Below are 26,790 nucleotides of genomic sequence, written 5' to 3' on the forward strand. Positions count from 1 at the left end.
TTTCTATAATTAGGGTCGGTCCGTCCGTCCGTAACGGATAGCTCTTTTCGTTAATTAAGGCATGTTAGATTTGTCGTATCGATTTTAAATTTTGCATGGTGATTCCTTTAGTAGTTAGCAACTCTATAATCATCACCAAAATGTCCGTACGTCCATTTTAAACATGTTGATTTTTTACTTTTTTAACAACTAATTTTTGTGTGATCTTATCATCCGATTGATCTTATTTTTGGTATATCGATTCCTGGGACAACAAAGTATAATGCAATAAGCGAAGCAACTCTATCATCAAGTCCTAAAAATGTAAGTATGTCCATAAACATTCTCCTGAATCAAGCAGTTTTTCAACAAATTTACTTACAATTTTGCTTTGATTCTTATACATTTATATTATGATTATACAGTTCTGACACTATTCAAGTGTTAATGTCCTTTTGTCCTACCGTTTCAGTGCTTTGCTTTTATGGATGTTGTCATCCTTGTTCAGAAGTAATTTTAGTAATCGAATTTTGCTGAAAAAATATACTTAAATTTAATAGTCATATATGTATATTGAAGTTTTTTAAAACGCAAAACCTGTTCTTAAAAGCTTTGTTTCAATATGTGAAGCTTCTTGCACTTTCTTGTTTATAATTTTCATATAAAAGTAAAAGGATGTGTATCTGTATGTATATATAAGTGTGTACCGAAAGATCTTGCTAAGCCTTGGACCAATATGGCTCTCCTTTAAAGTGAAGCTTTTAATAGGTCCCTGGATGGTTTTATCTATTTGAGGCGATGGTACCTCCACACTCTCAAGATTAATCGCCTCAAAAACTTACAAAAAATATACCTAACAAAATATAAAGCTTCATTATATGTACCTAGTTAGCAAGACCATTTACAAAAACTATAATATAATTTTAATTTAAAAAGTAAAAAAATCAATTCTGGTAATGATTTTAGAGTTGCTACGCTTTCTAAATCGTACCTAACTAAAAGGAATCACCATGCAAAGTTTGAAATTGATACGATAAATCTAACATGCCTAAATTAACGAAAAAGCTATCCGTCACGGACGGCGGACGGACTGACCGACCCTAATTATAGAAAATCTTCGCTTTAAAAAAATTCCAATGAAATAAATGAGATAATATATAACCAAAATAATTAATTCACATTTAAAAGGATCTACATATTATACTTGAAAAATATTTTACTTAAAAAGAGACCTTTTAATATGATAATGTCACTGCTGTAATATCAACATATCAAAAGGCATTCTCGATATTTATCTTAAATGCCATCTGTTTATAATTATCATGACAGTAAATTGTAAAATATTAGATAAATATAATAATTATATCACATAAATATTGCTGTCAAAAGGTTAAAAATCAATACGTTTTAAATGGAAGTACGGATATTCTGGTAACGAAAATAGATTAGCTACCAAAAGATACCAAGTTTGAAATCGATTGTAAAATTCTATCAGTTACGGACGGACTTATTATATAATATAAAAGCATAGATTTTAAAAAATAGTAGAATATCGAATGCCTTTTAAAAGTCAAACTACATTCAATTTTATTTAACAAGGATGATAACATCCTTCGGTAGAATGAAAAACAAAATAAATATTAAATTAATAAATTATGTTTTCATTGGTAAGGGTAATATTTACACGAAAAATATGTGCCAAATAAACAGCTGAATAAACCCTATTTACCGCCAGTACCTGTGCTTACTGTAGTCAGATGTTCATATGTCTATTCGAGCTAAGGTATTATTATATTAAGAATTAAGTGAATAAAATAATATAATAAATTGTAAAAAAAAAGTTTAAAATCATGTTTAAAATGTACAAACCGGGTTTTCACTAATTATCAAAAGTTGTAATTGTTTTGAAACTCTACACAACTGTTAATGAAATCATCATGCTAATTATGAAGTTGATTAGACACCTTTAACATGCCCAGCTTAAGGATAAGAGCTAACGGTTACGGGACACACCAAAATGGCGCCAAATGTAGAAAAAAGCTTCGCTTTTCAAAAATTTCAGGCAATTTTTTTTTTGTAAGTCTGATTCTTCTCGAACTTGAATTTTGAATAAAGTATAGAAAGAGAAACACATTATATTTATAAAGAAGCTGTGTTACTTAAAATATCAAAATAACGGTGATTGATTTAACTGTAAAATTCACATTTTTTTCCCAAATAATGATTAAATAAAGTATTGACTGAAATAAAGTAACTGAAAATTAATATAAATGCTTCATAATAACTTCTAAAGCACATGTGAATATTAGTTTTACACCTGTACATATTTCAGCAATTTAGGGATCAAATTATGAATGTTCATGTTTCAATGTTTTATTTTACTGCAATTGTTCCTTCTCTCTCTGAGTAAATAAGTTATCGAAATAAGAAAATTAACGTCCCTTTAATGTAATTTTAAGAATTTGACATATTATCGTCATAATGATAACGTTAAATTACTATAATCATGACCATAGTCTAATCCTATCCTATTATATAAAGTAGTAAAGTTTGTTGTTTGTAACTGAAGATTTCGATAACCACTGAATTGATTCAGTACTTAATTTTATAGAAAGTTTTAGGCTATTTAATTTTATATCTCACGCTATTTTCCTAATTTCCTTACTTCAACAAAATCATAGCTGGATCTTTAAATGTGTAGCCATTGCCGTAGCCGTAGTCGTGACCGTAGTCGTAGCCGTGCTGCCAATAAAACATGGATTTTTAAATGTTTGAAGTTTTTTTACGTAATATTATTTTTATTATTTTCTTCATATTTTTACTGAAAATTCAAAAAAGTGGTTGTGATTTAAAGATCGCATATAGCCGTGGACACGCGTAGCCAATTTGATTTAAAGATAGCTATTAGGTAAGTGGCTGTACCTTGGCAGCGGTAACGGCAACGGCTACACATTTCATAGGCTTCTAGAAGGTAGGAGCCCAGCCGCTAATATTGACAAAAAACAACAAAAGATTTTAGCTTACAAAGTACTGGTCCTTTGTGGCTAGAGATGTGACTGCGACTGCCGAGCCCCAATATTAATCGATAATTTGTTTTTGATTCGTCATATTTATTACGTGTCATACATCCAGAAAATAAAAGATAAGTAAAAATAATATTTAATCTTATCTCAATGTCTACTTAATATTAGAGGGAGAAAGGGTTAAATAACTGTATCTCCCAATCGCAACCGCCTTGTGCAACCTTTCTATTGGGTCATTGAAAATCAACCAATGGTGTCGCTTATATTAACACAGCCAAATAGCAGAAAATAATTTAGAAGCAGACGAAAGAGGACTTTGAAAAAGGAAGGGAGGTAGTTGTCGGTATATACATCTATACTATAGATATGTCTACTTAACTACAAAGGATCTTGCTATACGCTACACCGCTCAACCACGGGAAGGTTAATAACTAAGGTTTTGAGTTAATTAGGTTATGGATAAGATTAACTACATACATTCAGGCATGCCAAAATTGTCCTATTGATTTAAACCTTGTATTGTATTATGCAACTATATGAACATTATCTGAACGTCCTAACGTTTATTTTTAATACGTACATTCGAAAATGTTCTAATGTCTATACGTCAGATTTGTTGAGCTTTTCTTTTATGGATGTTGTCACTCTTGTTAGATAAAGAATATATGGATTTGGCGTTCAGTATTAATATTACATGAGATGTTACTCTTTATTTGTAAAGGGTTGTTTGTCCGACCTTTAGATTTACTAATAACCTTTTAATACTTAAAATTTTATTGTTTAACTTATTGAGCTTCGCTTTATCTTTTCATTTCTTAAAAACCTAATTTTGTAATTTACAAAGAAATATGAAGAGCCTACACGCGTTTATTTTTTATTACGTCAAAAATAATAAAATAACAATATTTAATAAAAATCAAATTTATTTCAGTGTAATTTTATCTAAATTCAAATATCCAGAGTTTACAGGGGTGTTAGGGGATAAGACAATGGATGATCAATGAATATACATAGCAAATGATAATATAAAAGTAGTCCCTCTGTTGATTTTAATTGTTGGTAGAAAAGTTTGGACACTGCTATCAAAATTCATTGATAATACAAGTCAACAATTGAGAGAACGTGTCTATAACGAAAAGTCCATTGTCCCCTTCCTCCCTGCCAAATTCAAATATTAATCTAGTGACAAAATAAATTTGAAGCAGCATATAGTGCTTTTAAAAATTAAGTCATACAATACAAATGACCCATGATAGGCCAGTATACATTTTACCATTGTTCAATTACAATGTTTACTGGCCTATATTTGGTCATCTGTACTGTATCAAGTCTTTTTTTTTACATATAAGCTGCTTCATTAAATTTCTATTAATTTTACAATTTCTAAAATAATAATATTTCTAATAAGAAATGGGTAAATAAAAAATACTGATATGATATGTAAACAAACAAGGGTGACAATATCAAATGACTGATAAACTAAATTAAAAGGATAACTAAAAACAAGGTAAATTTTACAATCAGATCACTTTTTCATATAAAATAACTTCATCGAATTAAACACTGGTTAAAATCAAAATTAATAATTTTATCAAAATAAAAAACCTATCGTCTTTAACAACAATGACAACAAATTTTGTAAAAAATTTTAAATGCATAATAATTATTAAATGACAAATTTATATCTATCTAGGTAAGAAACTAGTTTTATAGGAATATTTAATTTAGCAGCTGTTGATGTTTTGGCACCTTTTCCCGCCATTTTCATACTTTTGGCGCCAAATTGTTCATCCGCCATTTTGTTTTGTTGGTGTTGCACGTGAGAAGGAATTCTTAATGAGGAAGAGTCTTTAGTGACACTCATTTGTTTGGAGGTGCCATCAAGAAGCATCTTGTTGATTGACAGTCTGGCTAGGTGTAGCAGCTTTGGCGGCTCTTTGTGCAGCGGCTGAATTAGCTTAATGGGAGATGTGGTGCTTGCACTGCTGTCCTGTTTTTCTCTAGATTCTGAAAAAATTATATTTTAGTATACAAAAATAAAAACTCAAATTTTGCCGCTTTATCAGAAATTTTTTTGTAAGATTTTCAAATTTGTCTTCAATATTTTATTGCTCTATTTATAACTCCTAAAGTTTTTGAACCAACCAATCCGTCTGTTTGTTTGTAAATAATCTGTTTTTTATTTTAGCCAACTATTTATATGTATGTTTATTTTTTAATCTTTATCTATTAATTTGTGTATTAATCTATCCTTTACCTTTGTTATGATAAGCTGTAAAGTAATGCTGAACGAGTTGTATGATTGAGTTGAAACCCGCCATTTCAACACATCCGTCAGAATCCAGGCGAAATTTTCCACCAGTGAAATTTATCCTGAAAATATTTTAAATTATTAACTTTGATGTTTTAAGTCATTTAATCATCTCGCTATAGTTTTATTTTACAATGTAGCATCTCAAAGGTCCTAGGGATATTTGTTACTATTTTCGGGGAGGGTTCCAACACCCTACCAAGAGTAATCGCTTAAAGAATTTAACTTTTAACTTCTTAATTGGGGGAGGGGGGGGGGGAGGTATGATGATTTTTAAGCATTATTTTTCTCAGAAAAATACAAAGAGAGAGAGGTCCAAAATGATTATGAAACAAAATTTTCTTTCTATTTTTTTCTAACGTAAATTCGTGAAGAAGCTACTTTATAACCAAGATATGTCCGTATGTCCATGCGTCATGGTATTCTACTTTAAACAACTTTAATTTCCTTGTTCTAAAACGGATTTTAGGAATTTATTAACAAAGATTGATTAGAATTAAAAAGTTATTTTTAGAATAATTAAGAACTTTGTATATTATTCTACTATTGTATTTCATTAAACATTGTTAAAGCTGCGCCACTTATTTTATTTAGATTTCTGCTTAATTTTATAATTAATTGTTGATTTGTTAAAAATTAAGTACCCCTAAGGCCTCTCTTAAAAGATTTAAGATTAATTTTCCCAAGAATAGGATTATAAAAACATCTAATTAAAATTCTCAATAAGGATATAATAACTATTGATATAAAATCGTGATGCTTTCCCCACAAGAGGCCGGTAGAACAGTAATAACCCCCCCCTTTTTTCAAAATAAAATGAAAGTAAGGGAGGGGGGGGGGTGAGTTTTTACCTATACCCAACCCCTGCGGAGAATAACAAAACAATAACAAAGTGAACCACATCAACCTTTTTTAAAAAAAAAACATAAATAAAACACGGAACCTTTCGTTATTTAAAAAAAATAAACTGCTTTGCTATAGTCTAAAAAACACTTTTTTATTTTGCTATTAAAAGTCAAAATGACTCAAACGACCTTTGAGAAATGTTTATTTAAATATCATTTTCTTGTGTTTTTTTTATACTTATATAAATGTAAAAATTCACATGTTCTACACAATTTTTTAAATTGCAGATAAACAAGTTAAAAATAGCCCATGAAAAAAGTCTTTGAGACTTTTTATAACTTTGCTTTTCTCATTTTTGATTTTTAAAAATGAAACCATAAGATCCTTGTAATATTTGGTCATTGGTTATGAAAGTGATTATGGCACATTATGACACATTATCGCTATACCGAATTTTTAAAGACAAATCACAATAACCATGAAAAAATTATATCAATTGATTAAATTAAGGTTTACTTTAATGTTTAAACAAAATAAGATATTAAAAAATAGGATCGAACCTGATAGAAGTTGGACCATGGTGAGGATCCTTCAATGACAGCGCATATTCACAATTCTGGCTCTGACTATTTCTCAGCAGAAATGTGCCAACGGGCGCTGACGCCAGCAAATTCGCCGCCTCCTGTTGGTCATTATGATTCTTAGATTTATAATTCTCCATAAAGAAAACGAATTTTTTTTATAAAAATAGACAAAAATAGTTTAATTTAGAATGAAAATAGTAATGTAACTATTTTTTCAAAATATTATATTTTAAAAGATTTAAATAAATAAGATTTAAATAAATGTAAGTAATCATCCCTGATAGGACAGGCGGCCATGAAACCAGGAACACCCCTCGTCCTCAATTAACCTCCGATTTTCCTCAAACAACTGCAACAATAAGATACTATGATGCTGTTGGTTGTCTGCTAGGTGTTGTAATGACGAAGGGCTCGACAAAACAGGCATTAGTGCAACAATTTCATCCTGTGATGACTTGAATTGATCGGTTTTGGCGAGAAAATGTTGTATTGATTGATTGTGGTGTTGGTGGTGTGACTTGATTGATTGATTGTGAAACTGATGATCAGACTTAATTGCTTGGGTATGATGTAATACTGGTGATGGTGTCATTGTTTCGGAATGGGATCTGGTGGACTGGCGTTGGTGTTGCAACAAAATTTGCTGGTGGATGTTTTGCAGCTTGGCCAGGCCGGACAGCAAGCTAGCACGAACTTCACCAAGGCTGTCACCGATGGCTGTTGATGGGTCCGAACCAATAGCATCAAGACATTTCAGGTTCTTGTGGTACTCTTGTATCATTTGCTGAAGTGCGGAAATGCCGGACATGTCATAGGTTATTGTTGTGGTCATGTGACCAGTGACGTCATAATTGACAGCTGTTCTTGCTTGACCATGGTTGTCCATGGTTGGCAGAGCAGCAGGTCCTTTATACTTGGGCACAAATGGATTTGAACTAACACAGACAGGATCCACATTTTGATACAGTCTTTGCGGTTTGGTTGGTGAAAAACTTGGGTTGGTTGTCTGTGGCAGGGGTGTAAAAGCTGTCATACCAAATGGGTCAACCTGCATAGGCGAATGAGAGGACATTATTATAGGGCTCGAAATTGATGTATGCTGAGATTCACGGCAAATTTGGTGCTTATTGCAAGACATGTTTAATTTGGTCCAATAATTTTGTCATTTAAAATGTTTTTTTTTATAGTTTTTGGTTAGGTAACTTAGTATTTCAATGTTCTAAATACAATAGTTCTATTTCACAATTTTAATGTTTGATTTTTTTATTTAAGTCACTTTTGTAAGATTAAATATTTCAATCACTTGATATATGCCTTTTTGGATGTATATATTTCACTTTTAACTTGTTTAAAGTGCGTAGATGATTAACTTAGAATGTATTTCAGAGACTGAAGTAAAGATTTTCATTACACTACTTACAATTTTTCTCTCTTCTCTCCTCTCTCTCTCTCTCTCTCTCACTCTCTCTAGTAAAGTTCTCTAAGAGGCGTCGGAGAGAGATAGAAGGGAGGCGGGGTCTGTAAGAGCACACGGACAATTCTTGGAATTGTTATATATTCACTTTTACAGAAAGATAGCAAATATGTATGTATATATATTCATGTATAAATATCTTATATACATCAACAAATAAAGGTATCTTCTTATAACCTTAATTATTTTCACTGCATATGCTTAACTTTTAAGTAATGAGAACTAATTTTCTTGGTTTAATGTTTTAAGATTGAGAATAATTTTTAAACTAAATTGTGTATTTGATCTAAATCTTGTAAAATTCTCTCTCCCTCATTTTCGCTCTCTCATTCTTTCTCGCTTGTTGTTTGAACAAACCCTCGCGTTCTCAGAATATAAGAGACTTCTTAAGAAAGATCCTTGGCGAGCTGAGAGCGAGTAAGAGGAGCGGGGGTAGATTGGTGGGGTGTGGGGTGGGGGGGGCGTTGTGTGGATTGATGGAGGAATTACTCGGAATCTGAAAATAAGAAGAAAAATAATTTTGTTAGTTTGTGCTTTGTCAAGGGTTTAGCATGAAAAACATAAATATCAAAACATTATATTTCAAAAGAAAAAAAACTGTAAAGAAAATCTTAAAATTACACGAAATGCTCAATTCTTAAAATGTATATTATTCATTTAAATGTTTTTTTTTCCTTTTGTCAGTCTGTCTTCCTGTCATGACGCATAGCTTTCTAAGTATTTGATTGATGGATTAATAGTGAATCTCAACTCTAATGGAAAGGCCATCGGACTAAAAATAGTAATTAAGTCCCAATGCATTTTATTTTCTCATTTAAAGACCATTTCTCCCAAAGTTGTAGAGTACATTAGACAGGAGAATCTTCTCCAAAAATTTCATAAGTCTATCTTATACAGCAACCGAGTAAAGCATATTTACCCATATTTTACTTTAATGATATACTAGCGGCTACGCCCCTAGAGGCCTCTATTGGCACTCTAAATGTTTGGTGTTAAAAAAAATAAGATACCTTGCAATGTTGCGATGGAGTCTCTATTAATTTGCTACGATACTTTGCAAGGTTACGTAGGAGTCTCTATTCGAGGAAAAAGATTTCGATTTATTGTTATTTCTCTTGGGAGGGCGGTGGTACCCTCCCCCTATCTATCTATCTATCTATCTATCTATCTATCTATCTATCTATCTATCTATCTATCTATCTATCTATCTATCTATCTATCTATCTATCTATCTATCTATCTATCTATCTATCTATCTATCTATCTATCTATCTATCTATCTATCTATCTATCTATCTATCTATCTATCTATCTATCTATCTATCTATCTATCTATCTATCTATCTATCTATCTATCTATCTATCTATCTATCTATCTATCTATCTATCTATCTATCTATCTATCTATCTATCTATCTATCTATCTATCTATCTATCTATCTATCTATCTATCTATCTATCTATCTATCTATCTATCTATCTATCTATCTATCTATCTATCTATCTATCTATCTATCTATCTATCTATCTATCTATCTATCTATCTATCTATCTATCTATCTATCTATCTATCTATCTATCTATCTATCTATCTATCTATCTATCTATCTATCTATCTATCTATCTATCTATCTATCTATCTATCTATCTATCTATCTATCTATCTATCTAGGCGCTTTTATTAAATCTTAATGGATAGGCATGATTCAAGTAAAGTAGTGTCTAGATAGGCATGATTCAAGTACTAGTAGTGTCTAGATATGCATGATTCAAGTACTAGTAGTGTCTAGATATGCATGATTCAAGTACTAGTAGTGTCTAGATATGCATAATTCAAGTACTAGTAGTGTCTAGATATGCATGATTCAAGTACTAGTAGTGTCTAGATAGGCATGATTCAAGTACTAGTAGTGTCTAGATATGCATTATTCAAGTACTAGCAGTGTCTAGATATGCATGATTGAAGTACTAGTAGTGTCTAGATATGCATGATTCAAGTACTAGTAGTGTCTAGATATGCATGATTCAAGTACTAGTAGTGTCTAGAAATGCATGATTCAAGTACTAGTAGTGTCTAGATATGCATGATTCAAGTACTAGTAGTGTCTAGATATGCATGATTTAAGTACTAGTAGTGTCTAGATATGCATGATTCAAGTACTAGTAGTGTCTAGATATGCATGATTCAAGTACTAGTAGTGTCTAGATAAGCATGATTCAAGTACTAGTAGTGTCTAGATATGCATGATTCAAGTACTAGTAGTGTCTAGATATGCATGATTCAAGTACTAGTAATGTCTAGATATGCATGATTCAAGTACTAGTAGTGTCTAGATATGCATGATTCAAGTACTAGTAGTGTCTAGTTATGCATTATTCAAGTACTAGTAGTGTCTAGATATGCATTATTCAAGTACTAGTAGTGTCAAGATAGGCATGATTCAAGTACTAGTAGTGTCTAGTTATGCATGATTCAAGTACTAGTAGTGTCTAGATCTTTAACTAAAAATTCTAATTTACACAAGAGGTAGAATTAATTGTCTTATCCCCTGAACTTTTTATTGGGATAATTTCATACAATCATACTAATTGTATTTTTCATTGCGGGTTAGAAAAGGTTTATTGCCAACGGAAATAAATCGAATGATGTTTACTTGACATAAAACCACAGTTTTGTAAAAACGCTGTTTTCCAAAATTCTGATTATTACTAGGAATGGGAATTACACAAAAAAAATTTGCATTTTCATTCTTCTACTCAAAAAGCACACTCACACACAAACACACACTCACACACATACATGAACGCACTCAACCACACACACACGCGCACGCGCACGCACTCAAATACTACGAAATTTTTGCGATTTTGCGATTAGCCCGGTCCGATTAATCGGAATAAGCGCGGTCCAATTCACGAGAACTTCATCGAGAAGTAGAGATAGATCATTGTGAGATAATTCAGGAGAACTTCCTCAGGGGACTAGGAATAGATTAAGGAGAGATAATCAAGACAGTTTCCACAGATAGATCACTTTGAGATAAATCAATATTTTAGCCTTTAATATGTTACCCTCCCATATAAAAAAGCCCCTCCACTAAAAAGGTAGGGGCGGAGTCGCTTTTAACTGAAAAACGTACTTCCATTCTAAGTTAATAACTATGAAAAGTAATATTTATGAAAAGTTAATTACAGCTTGAAAAATCTGGAAATTTACATGGAACTTTAATTTGATTTTGCTAGCTTTGCAAACTTGGATTGAGGGAGAGAGAGAGAGAGAGAGAGAGAGAGAGAGAGAGAGAGAGAGAGAGAGAGAGAGAGAGAGAGAGAGAGAGAGAGAGAGAGAGAGAGAGAGAGAGAGAGAGAGAGAGAGAGAGAGAGAGAGAGAGAGAGAGAGAGAGAGAGAGAGAGAGAGAGAGAGAGAGAGAGAGAGAGAGAGAGAAGGAGGGGAATATGATTCTGTGGAATTGAAATTGAAACAAGTTACCCAGAATTCATTTTATTGCAAAAGAAAAACCAATTAACGTGGAAATTATTTATCAGATTTTTATTTTTTTCTCAGAATAAAACTATGGAGCAATCTCAGGGTTATAGGATGTGGAAAGTATTTACTGTTAAAAAATTTAGATTCCTGTAATAATTGGTCATAATCTGGTTAGCATACCAAAACTTAAATTGGCCCAGAAAGTCAAAATATTAATCAAACATTATGACTTGTTTTTACTTTAAACAGTATAAGTGCTTTTAAAGTTAGGTATGTCTTCAGACTTATTGTTGTTCAATTTGTTTGTCCTTGTGAATCGTAGATGCTAGGGGCGCAACCGCTAGTTACATTGAAAATAAAACTAAAATTTGTAATTAGTTCTATGCCTAAATTCTTGGGGTTTCTTCATTAGAATTTAGTCACAGTGTTCTGATTATTGATACAAAATTATTTTAAAATTTAATTTTTAACTTATTTAGATAAAATTTGATACAATTTTTCTTTGCAATTTTAGAACACATTTTCAAAAATTTTATATTTTCTAAAAATGATGTAATTGCTTAACTTGCCTTATGCCTTATTGATCTATGAATCATCAAGTTTAAATATGATTTATTATTTGAGCTATCCGTTACGGACAGACAAAATAGTAAGTGTAGAACAGTCCCGCTTATAATACACTAAGCCCAAGAAAATGATTTGATATAAAAAAAAACTTATTTCTATTTTCTTTTATTTGTTAAATGATATCTCTAAAACTGTCAAACACAGACCTTTATATTCTGCTTATTCAGTTCTGACACTATAAGTGTTAATGTTCGTTTGTCCTAAAGTCTCTTTTTAGATCTTCGCTGATTTGGATGTTGTAATCCTTGTTTCATTAAAATTTGTTGGCGTGTTATTACTGCTCTACCTATTATATTATTTTATACATTTACTAGCGGCTACGCCCCTAGAGGCCTCTAGTGGCACTTTAAATGTTTTTTTTTAAATTTAAATATGTCTATGTTGCGTTTGACGTTTATGTTTCGTTGAACTCTCTTTGTTAAATCGAAAAACGTTTAAAAATTAGATTTTTTTGTGATTTCTCTTGGTAGGGTGGTGGTACCCTTCCCCAAAATAGTTATACACCTTCCCGGGACCTATGAGAATCTACCCTGTTAAGGAGAACCCGGTCGGTTCAGCGAGTAGCGAGATCCTTCGGTACAAACACACAGACAAAGAGAGACAAACATCCTGTTACTGCAGTACAAGAATATGATATTTGATCTATCCTTACTATCTATCTATAAAATAATAGTGAATTGGCAAGAAAGATTTGAAAATTTATTATTCAAAGAACTATTTTCCTTCTCCTCTCTCCCTCTCTCTCATTCTCTCTTTCTCCCTTTTCTGTTTTTCTTAGTGTTTTCCTTAGAATCGTAAATTATTCATCAGAATTGCATTTAACGAAGCCGCGATAAGCTAATCTACAAATCTATCTATCTTTATCTTCATCCTTCTATCTATCTACCTAACTAATAAAAATCAGTTCCAGCTATTTTTAAATCAATTTATCTTTTTAGTATCTTTCCGGCTATATCAATTATCTATCTACTTGTTTATCTAGCTATCAATTTTTCTATCTTCTTATTCATTCATTACATTGTTAATCTGAATATTTAGTCTCTTATCTATTTATCTATCTGTCTATCTATTTTTAATACTGTCTTCAGCAAAATAAATTTTTTTTCAAAATTATGTGTTAACAAATCAGGATGACAACATTAATTGAAGAACAAACAATCAAGTTGATAATTTGATATTAGAGATATAGTAAAGTTTTTATTTGATTAACATCTCGCAAACCACTGAACCAATTACAACATCCACATATTGGAAGCATCACAAAGGTGTCGAACTGCAAATACAGATTCTATAAAGTAGTAAGTTGTTTGTGTACCTATGCTTTCTGTAAAAACCAGGGAAAAGGGAATGTGATTCTGACAAACAATTCTAAAGAAAAATTTCCCCACAACCCCCTTTTCCTCCCCCTTCTTACCCACCCCTCTTCAGTTACATAAAGAAACAAGATATACTTTTTGTAGAAATAATTGTTAATAGAATAGCTATTCCTGGTAAAAACAAAAATAGAATTTGGGAGGAGAGGAGGCATACAAGCTTCTAAATTGATAAAAATAATTGGTTTATTTCATAAGATGAATTATTAATATGCATTTTCTAAGGAGTACATTCACTTCCACTTGGCCTTCATTTGCAAGAAAACCAGGGATCTATGGATACGTTATTTGACTATTAATTGATGTGCATACCCAATAATGTTAAACATAATTACCCTATCTGTAGAATAAAATAATTGAAAAGCTTGGACTTGACTAGTATGTAACCAAAAAGAATTCATTAGTTTTTCAGCCAACGAATTAGATAACATGAATACAATTCTTTAGGTACCAAGATAATTTACAGCCCCTTTTCTCCCTAAGGTAAACGCAATAGCAAATAATATTTCATGCCGAGGAAGGGACAGTCAGGGCTGGTGTAGTTATATGCAGTTCTGATGCATGTTTCAAATTCAATACTTACCATTTCTATTTAATAATTCTTAGAAATTTGTATCATGTTGCTTAGAAAAGATCAAATTTCTTAAGAATAGATCTATATAAATATCGAAAGTTTTTTAAAATAAATGTTATTTATATATTTAATTTATACCCCAAATATTCTGACTTTAAGTAAGAAAAGTGTACAACTTTTGATAATTTCGATGACATGCTAAATTAGAGTCTAATTTTGTATTCAATTTTGTACATATTAAAATGTAATTTTACAGGACAATGGTCAATGGTCATCCTTGTTAACCATTCTGTTTCAGTTTATTATTATTTAAAAATGATAATTTCAAAGAAATTTTCAATATGTCATTGTTTTATATATAGAAATAAATGTGTAGTACCGTAAACGCATTTCTACACTAATGCATGTCCAGTCCGTCCGGCCCTCTGTAAGTTTTTACGTAAGAGATAACTTTGGTCTGGTTAGTTAAAGCATGTTAGAATGGCCATTGTTTTCTAAACTTGCTTGAGAGTTCCTATAACGACGTGGTATAATTCAGGGATCTAAAGGGATAAGACAATGGCCGATAAATTGATATGAATACATCCCCAATGATGTTACACAAAATTACCCCTTCTGTTGATTACAATTAGTGGTTGAAACGGTTGGACACTTAACTTATTAAACGAACCAATCAAAATTCATTGAAAGTCCCCAAAGTTGTCAAGCCAACGAATAATAAAACGCTATTACAAAACTTTGAGGAATAGTGTAACAAACAGTCCAATAAACCTTCCCTCCCTGGTATTCAAAATATAGCAACTCCATAACCAGAAAGTCGATGTGTCCTTTTTTTACATGTTGATTATTAATGATTCCCAGGACTATTAGACACAATGTTATAAGGAAAATACCTGCCTAAGCTAATCTGCTGCTTAAATTCTAAAAGATATATTATATATCTTTTAACATACCATTTTATATCTTTCTATCCAGCAGGAGGTTAAGTTCCATGAAATGATTTTGTATCAATTTTGCCCCTCCAATTCTAGGTATCTAGATATCCAGGCATATCTATCTATCTATCCAGCTACCTACTATTCTCCGAAGTAATTGTGTAGCAATAATTTTTTGAAATATGAAAATTTAATTGGAAATGCCGCACTCTCTGTGAGTGATGGTGTGCCTACATATCCGCACACTGTTTCATATTTGCAATTAGGATAATGGCATCCATACGTAGCTTAACTAGCAAAGTTTATATTAGAATGAAAACACCCAATCAACTGGAAGGCAAAATTAGGCTAAAGAAAATAGTGTTCATTGAAATCTTTACAAAAAATATTTCATGAGATTATCTCTCTCAAATACAGCATAACAGACAGACGGATATAGTGAGTTGTAGCGTAGATGCTCAGTGGTCATATATATATTCAATCTAAAATTCTGCCGTCTATTATATAAATCTGATATATTCTAGAGCACTTCAGACGGACGAAAAACAAAAGTAGGTACAGAGTGAGATCTAAAGAGATCAGACAATAGCCGATAAATTAATGTATATTCCAAAAGACGTTACACAAAATTACCCCTAGATTATAATCAGTGGTTAAAATATTTTGGAACTCATTTTAATGAACCAACTAATCAAAATTTAGTCCCCAATGTTGTTGTGACAACGAATAAGAAAACATTATTACAAAACTTTGGGGTCTCCTTCCTCTCTGGATATAAATATAAGTGTGGGATGTACTAAATTTTAGTTTCCGAAAGTGTACCTAGCTTCCGCGTCCTATCTCAATATTTACTACTAGCTTAATAAGCTTCAAACTTTCAACAACAAAAAAATAAAATTTGAAAAATTAAAATTTTTAATGTATATATAATAAACATTTTTAACTTTGGAAATTAAAGAAGAAATGGGCAATCCATTTTCAGCACATCAAGTGTGGAAGTGAATGGACAGTACACTTTGTGTGATGCGAGAATGGAGATAGAGTATACGTGGATATTATTTTTTTGTCAATTTAGCTTGCTATTTATCCTGTCTTTTATTGGTCAGTTCGTTCAGGGGAGTGGAAGGGGTAAGGAGGGGGGAGTGAGGATTTGTTATTCTAGTCCGCTGCGTGTTTCACTTCTATTAGAGAACATGAAAATCTGGTGTAAGATCCAGGTAATAATATATCCATTGATGCGAGTTTGGTGAATATTACATTTTATATGTTCATTCAAGGAAAAACAAGGATGAAAACATCCAAAATTACATGTTAATATGTCATAATACTGTCTCAGTTTCAGATTACTAAATAATTACCAATAAAAATGTCCTCTCTAAGACTTTCTGGTAAGAATTGTATGGTTGCTATTTTACCATATCAATACAGAAATCCTCATAAAGCGTAAACCATATAACATCTAAAGATTTTAGTTTTTAGGATAAGTAGAGTAAATTTTTTTATAAGGAATTAAAGATGAAAGAATAGTCTGATAGATTTACAAATATATTGATAGATTTACGAATAGATTGATATTTACAAATAGACTGAAAAATTTACAAATAGATTGATAGATTTGCACGAATAGTTTGATAGATTAACAAATAGATTGATAGATTTGTGAATAGACTGATAGATTTGCAAATATATTGATAGATTTACAAATAGACTGATCGATTTGCAAATATATTGATAGATTTACTAATAGTCTGATAGATTTACAAATAGATTGATAGATTTCCAAATAGACTGATAGATTTACAAATAGATTGATAGATTTACAAATAGACTGATAGATTTACAAATAGATTGATAGATTTACAAATAGATTTATATATAATCCTATAATATGTATGGCTAACATTTACATAAAGACAGACAAAGAGATAGATTCATCCTTTCCTAGAACTCTAATAGATAAAAAATGCTAGATAGATAATAGATAGATATCAAACATAAAGGAGTAGAGAAAAGGGGGAGTTCTCTTTTGCTTCTCAGAATCAAAATGGACGAAATTTGCAAACATGAAAAAAAATGTAGGGTAAAGCGGGGCGATCTCGGTTTTGAGGTGAAGTCGGTATTTTTTTGACCACCTTCATTAAATGACATTTTTCTCCATGTTCTAATCGACTGACAGAAAAAAACATAAAATCAAATTTGTTCCTTATTAAATTGCCTACAAAAAAGTAAAAAATGAAATTTTTGTGAGATGAATTTTTAGGGTACTTATTGGGTCTTAAAGTCGGACGACAAAAAAATTTTTTTCGATTTTTTTGCTTCGGTCGGAAAAACGGTAAGTTGGACAAAAACTGGTAAGAGCTAGAGCTTAGACGTCTTCAGGGGACTTATTAAGAATCTAATAGGCTATCCATTTCCGTTTAAAACTTTAAAAAAGCTTGAATAGTTTTTTCTTAAATCGACTAAAAGTGAAGCGGGGCGAATTCGGTTTTTTCACTTTTTATACTAACTTTTTCAATTTTATATAAAAAAGTGAAATTTTCGAGAAAAAAAGTCAAATTTCTCGTACTTAGAAAAATTTTTTTTTTTTTGTAGAAAAAATTGTCTGATCTTCATAATTTTTTTGGGAATGCTCTTTATTACATTTAGCAACTTTAACCTTTAGGGCATGCTGTAATTAAATCACTATGTCATAGGTTTTATGAAGCTGGAAAATCGACCACAGATTTTGCCAAACTTTTCTCTTTTTTTCAACTTGATTTTTTAAGGAAATTTTGCTAATAGAACTAATTTTTTTTGGCCAAATCTATTCAAAATTGCCTGAATTTTAAGGATCAGGCCTTTAAAGTCCTAAAAAGTTATTTTTTCTAGTAGTATTTTTATGTTTTTTATCAAAAAAATTTTCGAAAAAAAAAGTCAAATTTCGCGTACTTCGGAAAAATTATTTTTTTTGGTAGAAAAAATTGACCTATCTTAATAAATTTTTTTGTGCATACTCTTTATTACATTTAGCAACTTTTACCTTTTGGGCATGCTGTAATAAAATCAATACGTCATCGATTTTTTGAAGCTTGAAAATGCCCTACCGACTTCGCCTCAAGGCGGGGCGAAGTCGGTGCCGTTTTAGAGATCAATTTTGACAAACTTCCCAATGTCCTAGGTTTACGTCCCTTTAGGACCTGATCGACTTTTCCGAGATCTTTCTACTGGTCTTGGTCCCATTTAAAAAAAATAATTTTTACGATTTGCAGGTTCAAAAAACCGTAAAAAAGACCGAGTTCGCCCCGCTTTACCCTAATCATTTCAATGAAAAAGAATTGGAGAGAGAAAAAAACAGGGGGAAAGGGATATATTAATATTCTAAAAATATATGACTGTAGTCATAGCATCAATAGAATTACATTAAGTCGATAATTTATCAGTCATAACCACTTTTTTAAGTATTGACGATGGAAATCACATTGGCTGACATTTTATCGACATGCTATTATTACCAATGTATAATGGTAATAAATAAAAGTGACTTGAGTACCGAAGGATCTCGCTAACCGCTGAACCGATATGGTCCTCCTATACAATGTAGCTTCTCATAGTTCATGGAGAGATTTAGACTATTTTGGGGGGAAGGTACAAACAAAAACCCATAGAAAAAAACCTAAAAGAAATTTTTACGATTTTTTAAAACTAATAAAATTGAAGTTCAATAAAAAAATACATGAAATTTCAAGTATTTCCCTTCCCCAAACTTATGATAAAAACTATTAATCTGTCTCGTCATCATTATTCCTAGTATAGTATGGTCATACAAAATAACTAATTATTCCTAGTATAGTATGGTCATACAAAATAACTAATTATTCCTAGTATAGTATGGTCATACAAAATAACTAATTATTCCTAGTATAGTATGGTCATACAAAATAACTAATTATCCTAGTATAGTATAGTCATACAAAATAACTAATTATTCCTAGTATAGTATGGTCATACAAAATAACTAATTATTCCTAGTATAGTATGGTCATACTAAATAACTAATTATTTCTAGTATAGTATGGTCATACAAAATAACTAATTATTTCTAGTATAGTATGGTCATACAAAATAACTAATTATTCCTAGTATAGTATGGTCATACTAAATAACTAATTATTTCTAGTATAGTATGGTCATACAAAATAACTAATTATTCCTAGTATAGTATGGTCATACAAAATAACTAATTATTCCTAGTATAGTATGGTCATACAAAATAACTAATTATTCCTAGTATAGTATGGTCATATAAAATAACTAATTATTCCTAGTATAGTATATAGCACTTTTTATCCTAATATAAAAGTAGCAGGATATCTATGTCTGTGTATATCAAAGAAGATAAAGTATAGAATAGAATCCAGGTAGAAGATTCTGCCTGGCTAGCCATAAATAAAATTGGAACTTTTGAAAGCCCTAAATGGCTACAAGGCTTGTAGTAAAATCACATGATTTCAGATATTATCGAGAAATGATATAAAAAATAAATGCCTTTTTTAACAGTATACTAAAAGCCTTATAGCCAGTCGTCCAGCCATATTTGTCCTATTCACAATGGATTAAAACCTTATAGTACGAGCAAAACTTTAAACAAAAATTCATTTCAACATGAATTTAGTAAAAAAATGACTTAAAAAATATTTGGTTGAATAATAATGATCACGGCATTTGTATTATGGTTGCGCATGAATTTGTTTACAAAAAATCCTTAGCAGCTGATTTTTAATTCTTTCAATTAAACATGGTAGAGACATAAAGTTAGAGCAAAAATCTAATAATTTTCGATATATTTTCATCAAAAAGATATTATTTCAGTTTTGTCCCAACTTGACATGTGTACCATTTAAGTTTCATATTATGTTTTTATTGCGCAAGCGCAACTTTTCTTCAATATTCCCTAAAATATTTGAGGTTTTCATTTCTATTTCTCCTTATTCTATGGTGTATATGTAACTTATAATCTCGCTAACTGCTGAACCGTTATTGTTCTCCTTTACAGTAAAGCTTTTAATCGGTCCAGGGAAGGTTTAAAAAAAGGATACCTCCATACCCCCATAAATAATTTCTTTTATTAACTTCACTTTATTATTATTATTTATAAATGCAAAAAAAACATAAACAACTTTTCATTAAAGTCATATATAAAAACCAATTAATTAGAAATTCTAAACATTTAAATCAATTGGTGTTAGTAATAATTATTTAATTTTGATTGGGTTGGATTTTTAGATATTCTAAACATACCTATGCCTAGCGATTCTAAGAGTTTTACTGTGATATTTTTGGGGAAGTAATGACACACCATGGAGAAAGGGGACATTGGACTATTTATTACACTAGATCCCAAAGTTTTATAATAACGTTTTTTTAATCGTTTGCTCAACAACTTTTGGGACTGTTTTTTTTTGATTGATTGGTTTATTATGTTGAAACATTTCAACCAATAATTTAAAGAAGGGGTACTTTTGTGCAACATTATTAGGGTTGTACATTTACCAGCCATTGTCTTATCCCTTTAGATCTCTGAATGAACTCCCCTATACTATGAGTTATGACTAATACACTTTGTTCTACCTGCTATGAAACAAACAATATTCTTGAAAATTCTGACGAAATATGTAACGACATTTTTCAAGTGGAAATACCATTTCCAATAATTAGAAGCTAAAATTGGACAATTTTTAACAAGAAACAAGGATGTCAATATTGCATAATAAAGAAAAAAAATATTTTAATATTATAAAATAATTCTATAGATCAAAATAGCTGGTGTATGTATGTCTTTGTGCTTAAAGATCTCAATAGCTAAGCCGATAACTCTTAATTTATAGAAAAGCTTAGTAAAGGCCTATGGAAGGTTTTAGGCTATATTTAGGTAGGTCAACCACATAAAAGCCTCGGAATATATTCTTCACTCCCTTGTCAAAACAAAAAAATATTATAAATGTACGCTTCAATAATGTTAAAAAGGCTAATTATAGAGTATCTTCGCACTTTATAAAAAAAACGTTTACATACATTAATACAACAACAATACTACGTAAATTTTAAGGAAGTGTGTGGGGGGGGGGGAAGGACAAACATGAGTCATAATTTAATGGTTCTTAGGAAATTAAAAAGGAATTAATGAAATAGATTGATAGCATAGGGGGGGGGGGGGGGGGGTATGATTCTTGTACATTTATTATACAGTGATTACACAAAAAATCTTATAATACATTATTCCAAATATACTTTAATCATACTTTAAAATGATTATTGAAATATTTTTTGAAAGAAATATTTAATGTTAACATAAGGTGTTGTGTTACATACTGGGAGGGAGATAAAAATGGACTTGGAATGGAGTGATGCTGTTAAATTATCAAAGGAAAAGAAGAATTGGAGAGACCTTGTCCGTAGCCTATGCCCATCATAGGGCTACCCAAGGCATAAGATAAGATAAGATAGTCTACTATATTACAAGGGGAATAATAACAAGGAAGTGGATATTTTAAAACAAGGAGGGGCATTACCGCTTCTAAACATTGTAATCTATGATTTTTTCAGGAAATCCCATAGAAAATTCTGGAGATATTTTAAAGAGGGGGATTTTACATAACAGTGGCGAAGCTACTCTATAATTCCATATGTCCTTGTGTCAAAAATATTCTATGGTGTAACATTGGACCAATTATTTATTTAAATTTTTCTTTAGGTTCGATAAATACGCTGTAGTAAAAGTAAGATATTTTGCTTGAGGGAATTCTAATTTATTAAACTGACCAAGCTAAAGTTGCTTGATTAACTTCAATAAGAGATGCGATTGATATTGAAGCTTTTTCCTTTTAAATATATTTCGTTATTAAGCAGCAGTAGTTTCTTATTTTAAATGTTATGGTTGAGATAGATTTACAGCTATTAAAAGTGTTAATTTATTAAGTTGTTTATAAACTGGATACTAGCCTTCCAGGGGCTCTCCTAACCTTTAATTAAGGTGATATAATCTAAACTAAGTATCAAAATAACCCTTCTTTAAAAAAAAGGTTCGTTTATGGTCCAAATGCAATTTGAGGGAAACCGACAAAAGATTTAGATCATGGAAAGAAAACGAAGATACCGGTTTCGTCGTTTTTTCACAGTAGCCTTTCTCCTATTTCTAGCCCCTGCGGGGGGCTCTAGCCCTGCGGGGCATATTTTCTAACCCTGCGGGGCAATCATTAACATTTACTTAACCTAACCTAAAATAACCCTTCAAAAGATACTGTGAAAACACGATGAAACCGGCAACTTCGTTTTCTTTCCATGATCCAAATATTTAAACTCGTTCTGCGGAAAGAATTAATTCTTTAAGAAGAATCAGTTAAGAAATATTTGACGTAAAATATAATAAACCAGAATTCCACTTTAAACCTAGTCTTGACGTAAAAAAATTAAAATTAAATATTGACGAAACCTTCAATTTTAGATAAAAAGTTATGATAAAATTAAAATGTAATAGTAGAAAAAAGAAAAAAATGTTGCAATGAATTTAGTTATGTATCGATATAAATTTATTAAATCCTTATAATAAAGTAACAGGATGTTTGTGTGTTTGTCTGTACCGAAGGATCTCGCTAACCGCTGAACCGATCGGGTTCTCCTTAACAGGATAGCTTCTAATAGGTCCCGGAAGGTTTATAACTATTTTCTTGGGGGGTGGGACACCCCCAACCCCCCCAAAAAATGAAAAATCCCCCCCCCCCAAAAAAAAATTTCTTTTTTTCTTTTTTTTAACTAAAATTAAAAATTAGGGGGGGGGGCACCCCCCTTTCCGAAATTTTGTTTTCGCCCCCCCCCCCAAAAAAAAATGTATTTTTAAATTTTTTCTTTTAAAATCTAAAATAAGAAATTGGGTTATCAAATTCGACTAGGGGCGTAGCCGCTAGTAAAAAAAATAGCAGCAGCTATCAGAGAGTTTAGGGACATTGGATTTTAATTGCACTAACACCTAATTCTTTATTACCACTTTATCATATTCGTTGGCTTATATACTTTGGATAATTCATTTACCTAATTTTGGTTGATTTGTTTCAAAATAGTAGCGTTGAAAATTGTAAAACAATAATTATTTTGTTAATCATTATCGGGGAGCATATCTATTTATCGTCTATTGTCTTGTCCCTCGAAATCTTTGGGAAGTTGTAGATTATACAAAGCTAGGTATACGCATATTGCTCTAATCCGATAAAGCAAATACTTTTATATGCATTGGACCCCAAAATCTTTATACATAATCCCCCTTTCATAAAAAAATTAAATTACACATTTGAAATTGAGCATTACAGACAAACTGGCGGACCAAGTGAATTATAGAATAGATGCTATTTGGTCTGCAGAATTTCGCACAAAAAATCAGTGGAGAAAATTATGCTTTTCTCTAAACAGACGGATGGAATCAAAGAGAAGATTTGCTACAAAAGCAAACCTACTACACAGTTTTTTTTAATTGGAAGGAACATATCTCGTTAAGATTTTTCTAGAATTTCTTGATCCATTTGAGTTATCCATCTATGACCAAAATGAGTCATAGCTTTGGTGGTATGTATTCACATCCGCTAATGGTTTGAAATTAGTTGTTAGATACAATCAAGGACGTCTAATGGGGGGGGGGGTAAAAGGGGTGATTCCCCCCCCCTTTCAAATGAATTTTAAATTTATACTCCCCCCCAAAATTAAAAAGCTTGGATGTCCTTGCCTATATGATATATTAATAATGATTACCCGCCCCCCCCCAAAAAAAAATTTTGCATTCTGAATTTTTACCCTCCCCCCCCCCCCAATGACGCTTGGACGCCCTTGGATACAATAGCCAATATTTTACATGGAATGTGTTCCAAACAAGTGGCGTGTACAGGGTTTTATACACTCACGCCCCTTTATTAAGGTACAATCTAGAAAACTTTATAATTATCATGATATATCCGTAGGTAATTTTTTTTTTAGACTTCTAGAATCTAGATATTGTTAAACATTTAATGCGATAGTACTTTATAAATGTCCATGTTTGGTTGTTTGATTGTGAAGCTTAGGTTTAATACATAGATGTTGTCATCCTTGTTAATTTAGACCCCCAACAAATAAAACTATTAGTAAAGTAATTCCTCAAAGTAGAGTTTTTATGAAAAAGTTTATTTTAGGTAATAGCACAAACCCCTTCTTTCACAATAAATTAATTGTTTATTTGTCATTTAATAAAGTAAATGCTTTTAATAAAAAAACTTTTATAAACATAATAATAGAAATGCTATGAATATAACAATGAGCCTATTTGTTCTAGGAATTACCACTATTAAAAAAATGTTTGCTGTAATGAATAAGCATATTCTAATAAAGTGATTCGTCAACAATCATTCAAGAGATTCCAAGAAAGTTATCCCACAAAGTTACAGAAAATAGCCAATCATTTAGCAAAAGACATAACATCCACAACCCCTTTTAAAAAATGCTCATAGTTGACATCTTATTTCTATGATTATTGCATGATTCTCTTAAAACTGTAGACAATCTATCGATATACAACTTTAATGGTATATACTAATATAGATAACATAATATTGACATATATATTACATAAATACATAGACACACTAGCTATACAATGTTTCGACAGGGTTGGAGCAGATTAATTTTCATTATAGCTCTGAACCCGTTACATTTCCACAATATAAAAAAAAAGTTTTTAATAGTGAAGAAAAAAACTTATTTTTCTGCTTAATTGTATGGAAATACATTCTCAGAAAACCAAAACTTTTAGGTGATAAAAGAAATAGGAAAAGAGTGACAGAAAGACTAAGAATGAAAGAGAGAGAGAGAGAGAGAGAGAGAGAGAGAGAGAGAGAGAGAGAGAGAGAGAGAGAGAGAGAGAGATAGAAGGAGTGAGATAGATAGATAGAGAGAGAGAGAGAGAGAGAGAGAGAGAGAGAGAGAGAGAGAGAGAGAGAGAGAGAGAGAGAGAGAGAGAGATAGAAGGAATGAGATAGAGAGAGAGAGAGAGAGAGAGAGAGAGAGAGAGAGAGAGAGAGAGAGAGAGAGAGAGATAGAAGGAGTGAGATAGATAGATAGAGAGAGAGAGAGAGAGAGAGAGAGGAGATATGTTGTTGGTAATAGTTAAGCATTTCATCAGAAACTATTAATTAACAGAGAGAGGGAAAGGACATTGGATCGTAAATTACACTGGTACCAAAAGTTTTATTAAATTTATTCGTTGGCTCAACAGTTTACAGCACTTTTACTAATTTTTGATTGGTTTGTTTCAAACTATGGTTCCCATACATACCAACAAATAATCTTATCCTTAAGAGCCCAGAATAATATTATATTCTATTGGACTAGTAACCCATACACACACAAACAAACACACACTTACACCAAAGCAGTATATAAAACAAAATAAATGCTATTTTAAAGATAGGTCTTTCTATGGTAGATAAATATAACAAATGTGCATTATAGAGATTTCCATATAGGTATATATAAATATTTTAAATATTTAGATTGTTTCATCAACTTATTAAACTTAGAGTGTCAGAACTGAATAAGCTGCATAAGAATTAATAAATCTAAATAAAATTATAGGTAAATGTGTTGCAAAACTGCTTAATTACAGGAGGCTGTTTAAGGACATCTTACATTTTAGAACTTGAATATAGAGATGCTTAGTTGCCCTAGCTATCAGCTTCGGTCAAACGGACAGACCATAATTATAGAAATTATTATTACCTTTTGTATTAGATAGAATTACACAATGTTGAACATTAATAACATTTAGCCGCCAAATTTGAAACTATTTCAAGCTCATACTGTTTTAAAAATAACTGTCCTTTTTCCGTCTTCTAGATAATCACAAAAAGCAGAGAAAAAATCTGCAAAAAAGTTCACTTTCATGTAAAACAAAAGAGGAATTCTTGAAAACTAAGTCCTTACTTGTGCTAAAATGTTTTTTTTGTTGTTCGCTCTTGTTTTAGTAAGAATTTTGATCATTCTCATATATAACCCCTTTTCCTTCTCTCCTTCACTCTCCTACTTTCCCTTTATGGTGGTTGAATAATCCCCCATCTCCACACCCTTATGTTCCCTTCCCTGTTTAGTTTGGGCCTAGTACTCTATTGCATTACTAAAGGCATTCACGCAGTAATTCTAGTGTTGCCAGATAATTTGTAGACACAAAAGGCCGCTAGAATATTTTTTTTTAAATTTAGGGTATTCTGCATGTAATACTTCCCAAAAAAATAGTTTTAAAGATGTTATGTGGAGGATTGAAACTAAGAAACTCCCAGTTGGCAAAAAAAAAATCGATTACTTCCAACCAACTCCTGTACCCCATCCCCTTCTAATTAAGGAACGATCTGGCCAATCAATTAGATCCACTCAAACAACATAAATTGACGAAATATTTTCCCATGTCAATAAATTCACGTATTCTATATCCATTTATGTGCATTGTTACAGCCAGGCAACACTGTTTCTATATAGTGTGTGTGTGTGTTCGTGTACTAAGAAAAGAAGTTGTATCAACTTTTTTTTTTA

At 31.2% G+C, this 26,790-nt stretch overlaps 1 protein-coding gene across 1 annotated transcript; it reads right to left on the reverse strand.

The window, feature by feature from the left end:
* Positions 1 to 3,907: 3,907 nt before the first annotated feature.
* LOC145329756 (uncharacterized) lies at positions 3,908 to 26,471 on the reverse strand. Its single transcript, XM_080174136.1, has 5 exons — positions 25,984 to 26,471; positions 7,020 to 8,713; positions 6,720 to 6,840; positions 5,260 to 5,375; positions 3,908 to 5,009 (listed from the first exon to the last, which is right to left on the reverse strand). Exons 2-5 carry the CDS (start codon positions 7,879 to 7,881, stop codon positions 4,669 to 4,671), a joined length of 1,440 nt encoding a protein of 479 aa, XP_080030262.1. The 5' UTR covers positions 7,882 to 8,713; positions 25,984 to 26,471; the 3' UTR covers positions 3,908 to 4,668.
* Positions 26,472 to 26,790: the final 319 nt, after the last annotated feature.

Source organism: Acartia tonsa, chromosome 10 (assembly GCF_053477335.1).
Source record: "Acartia tonsa isolate MP-2025a chromosome 10, ASM5347733v1, whole genome shotgun sequence".
Lineage (NCBI taxonomy): Eukaryota > Metazoa > Arthropoda > Copepoda > Calanoida > Acartiidae > Acartia > Acartia tonsa.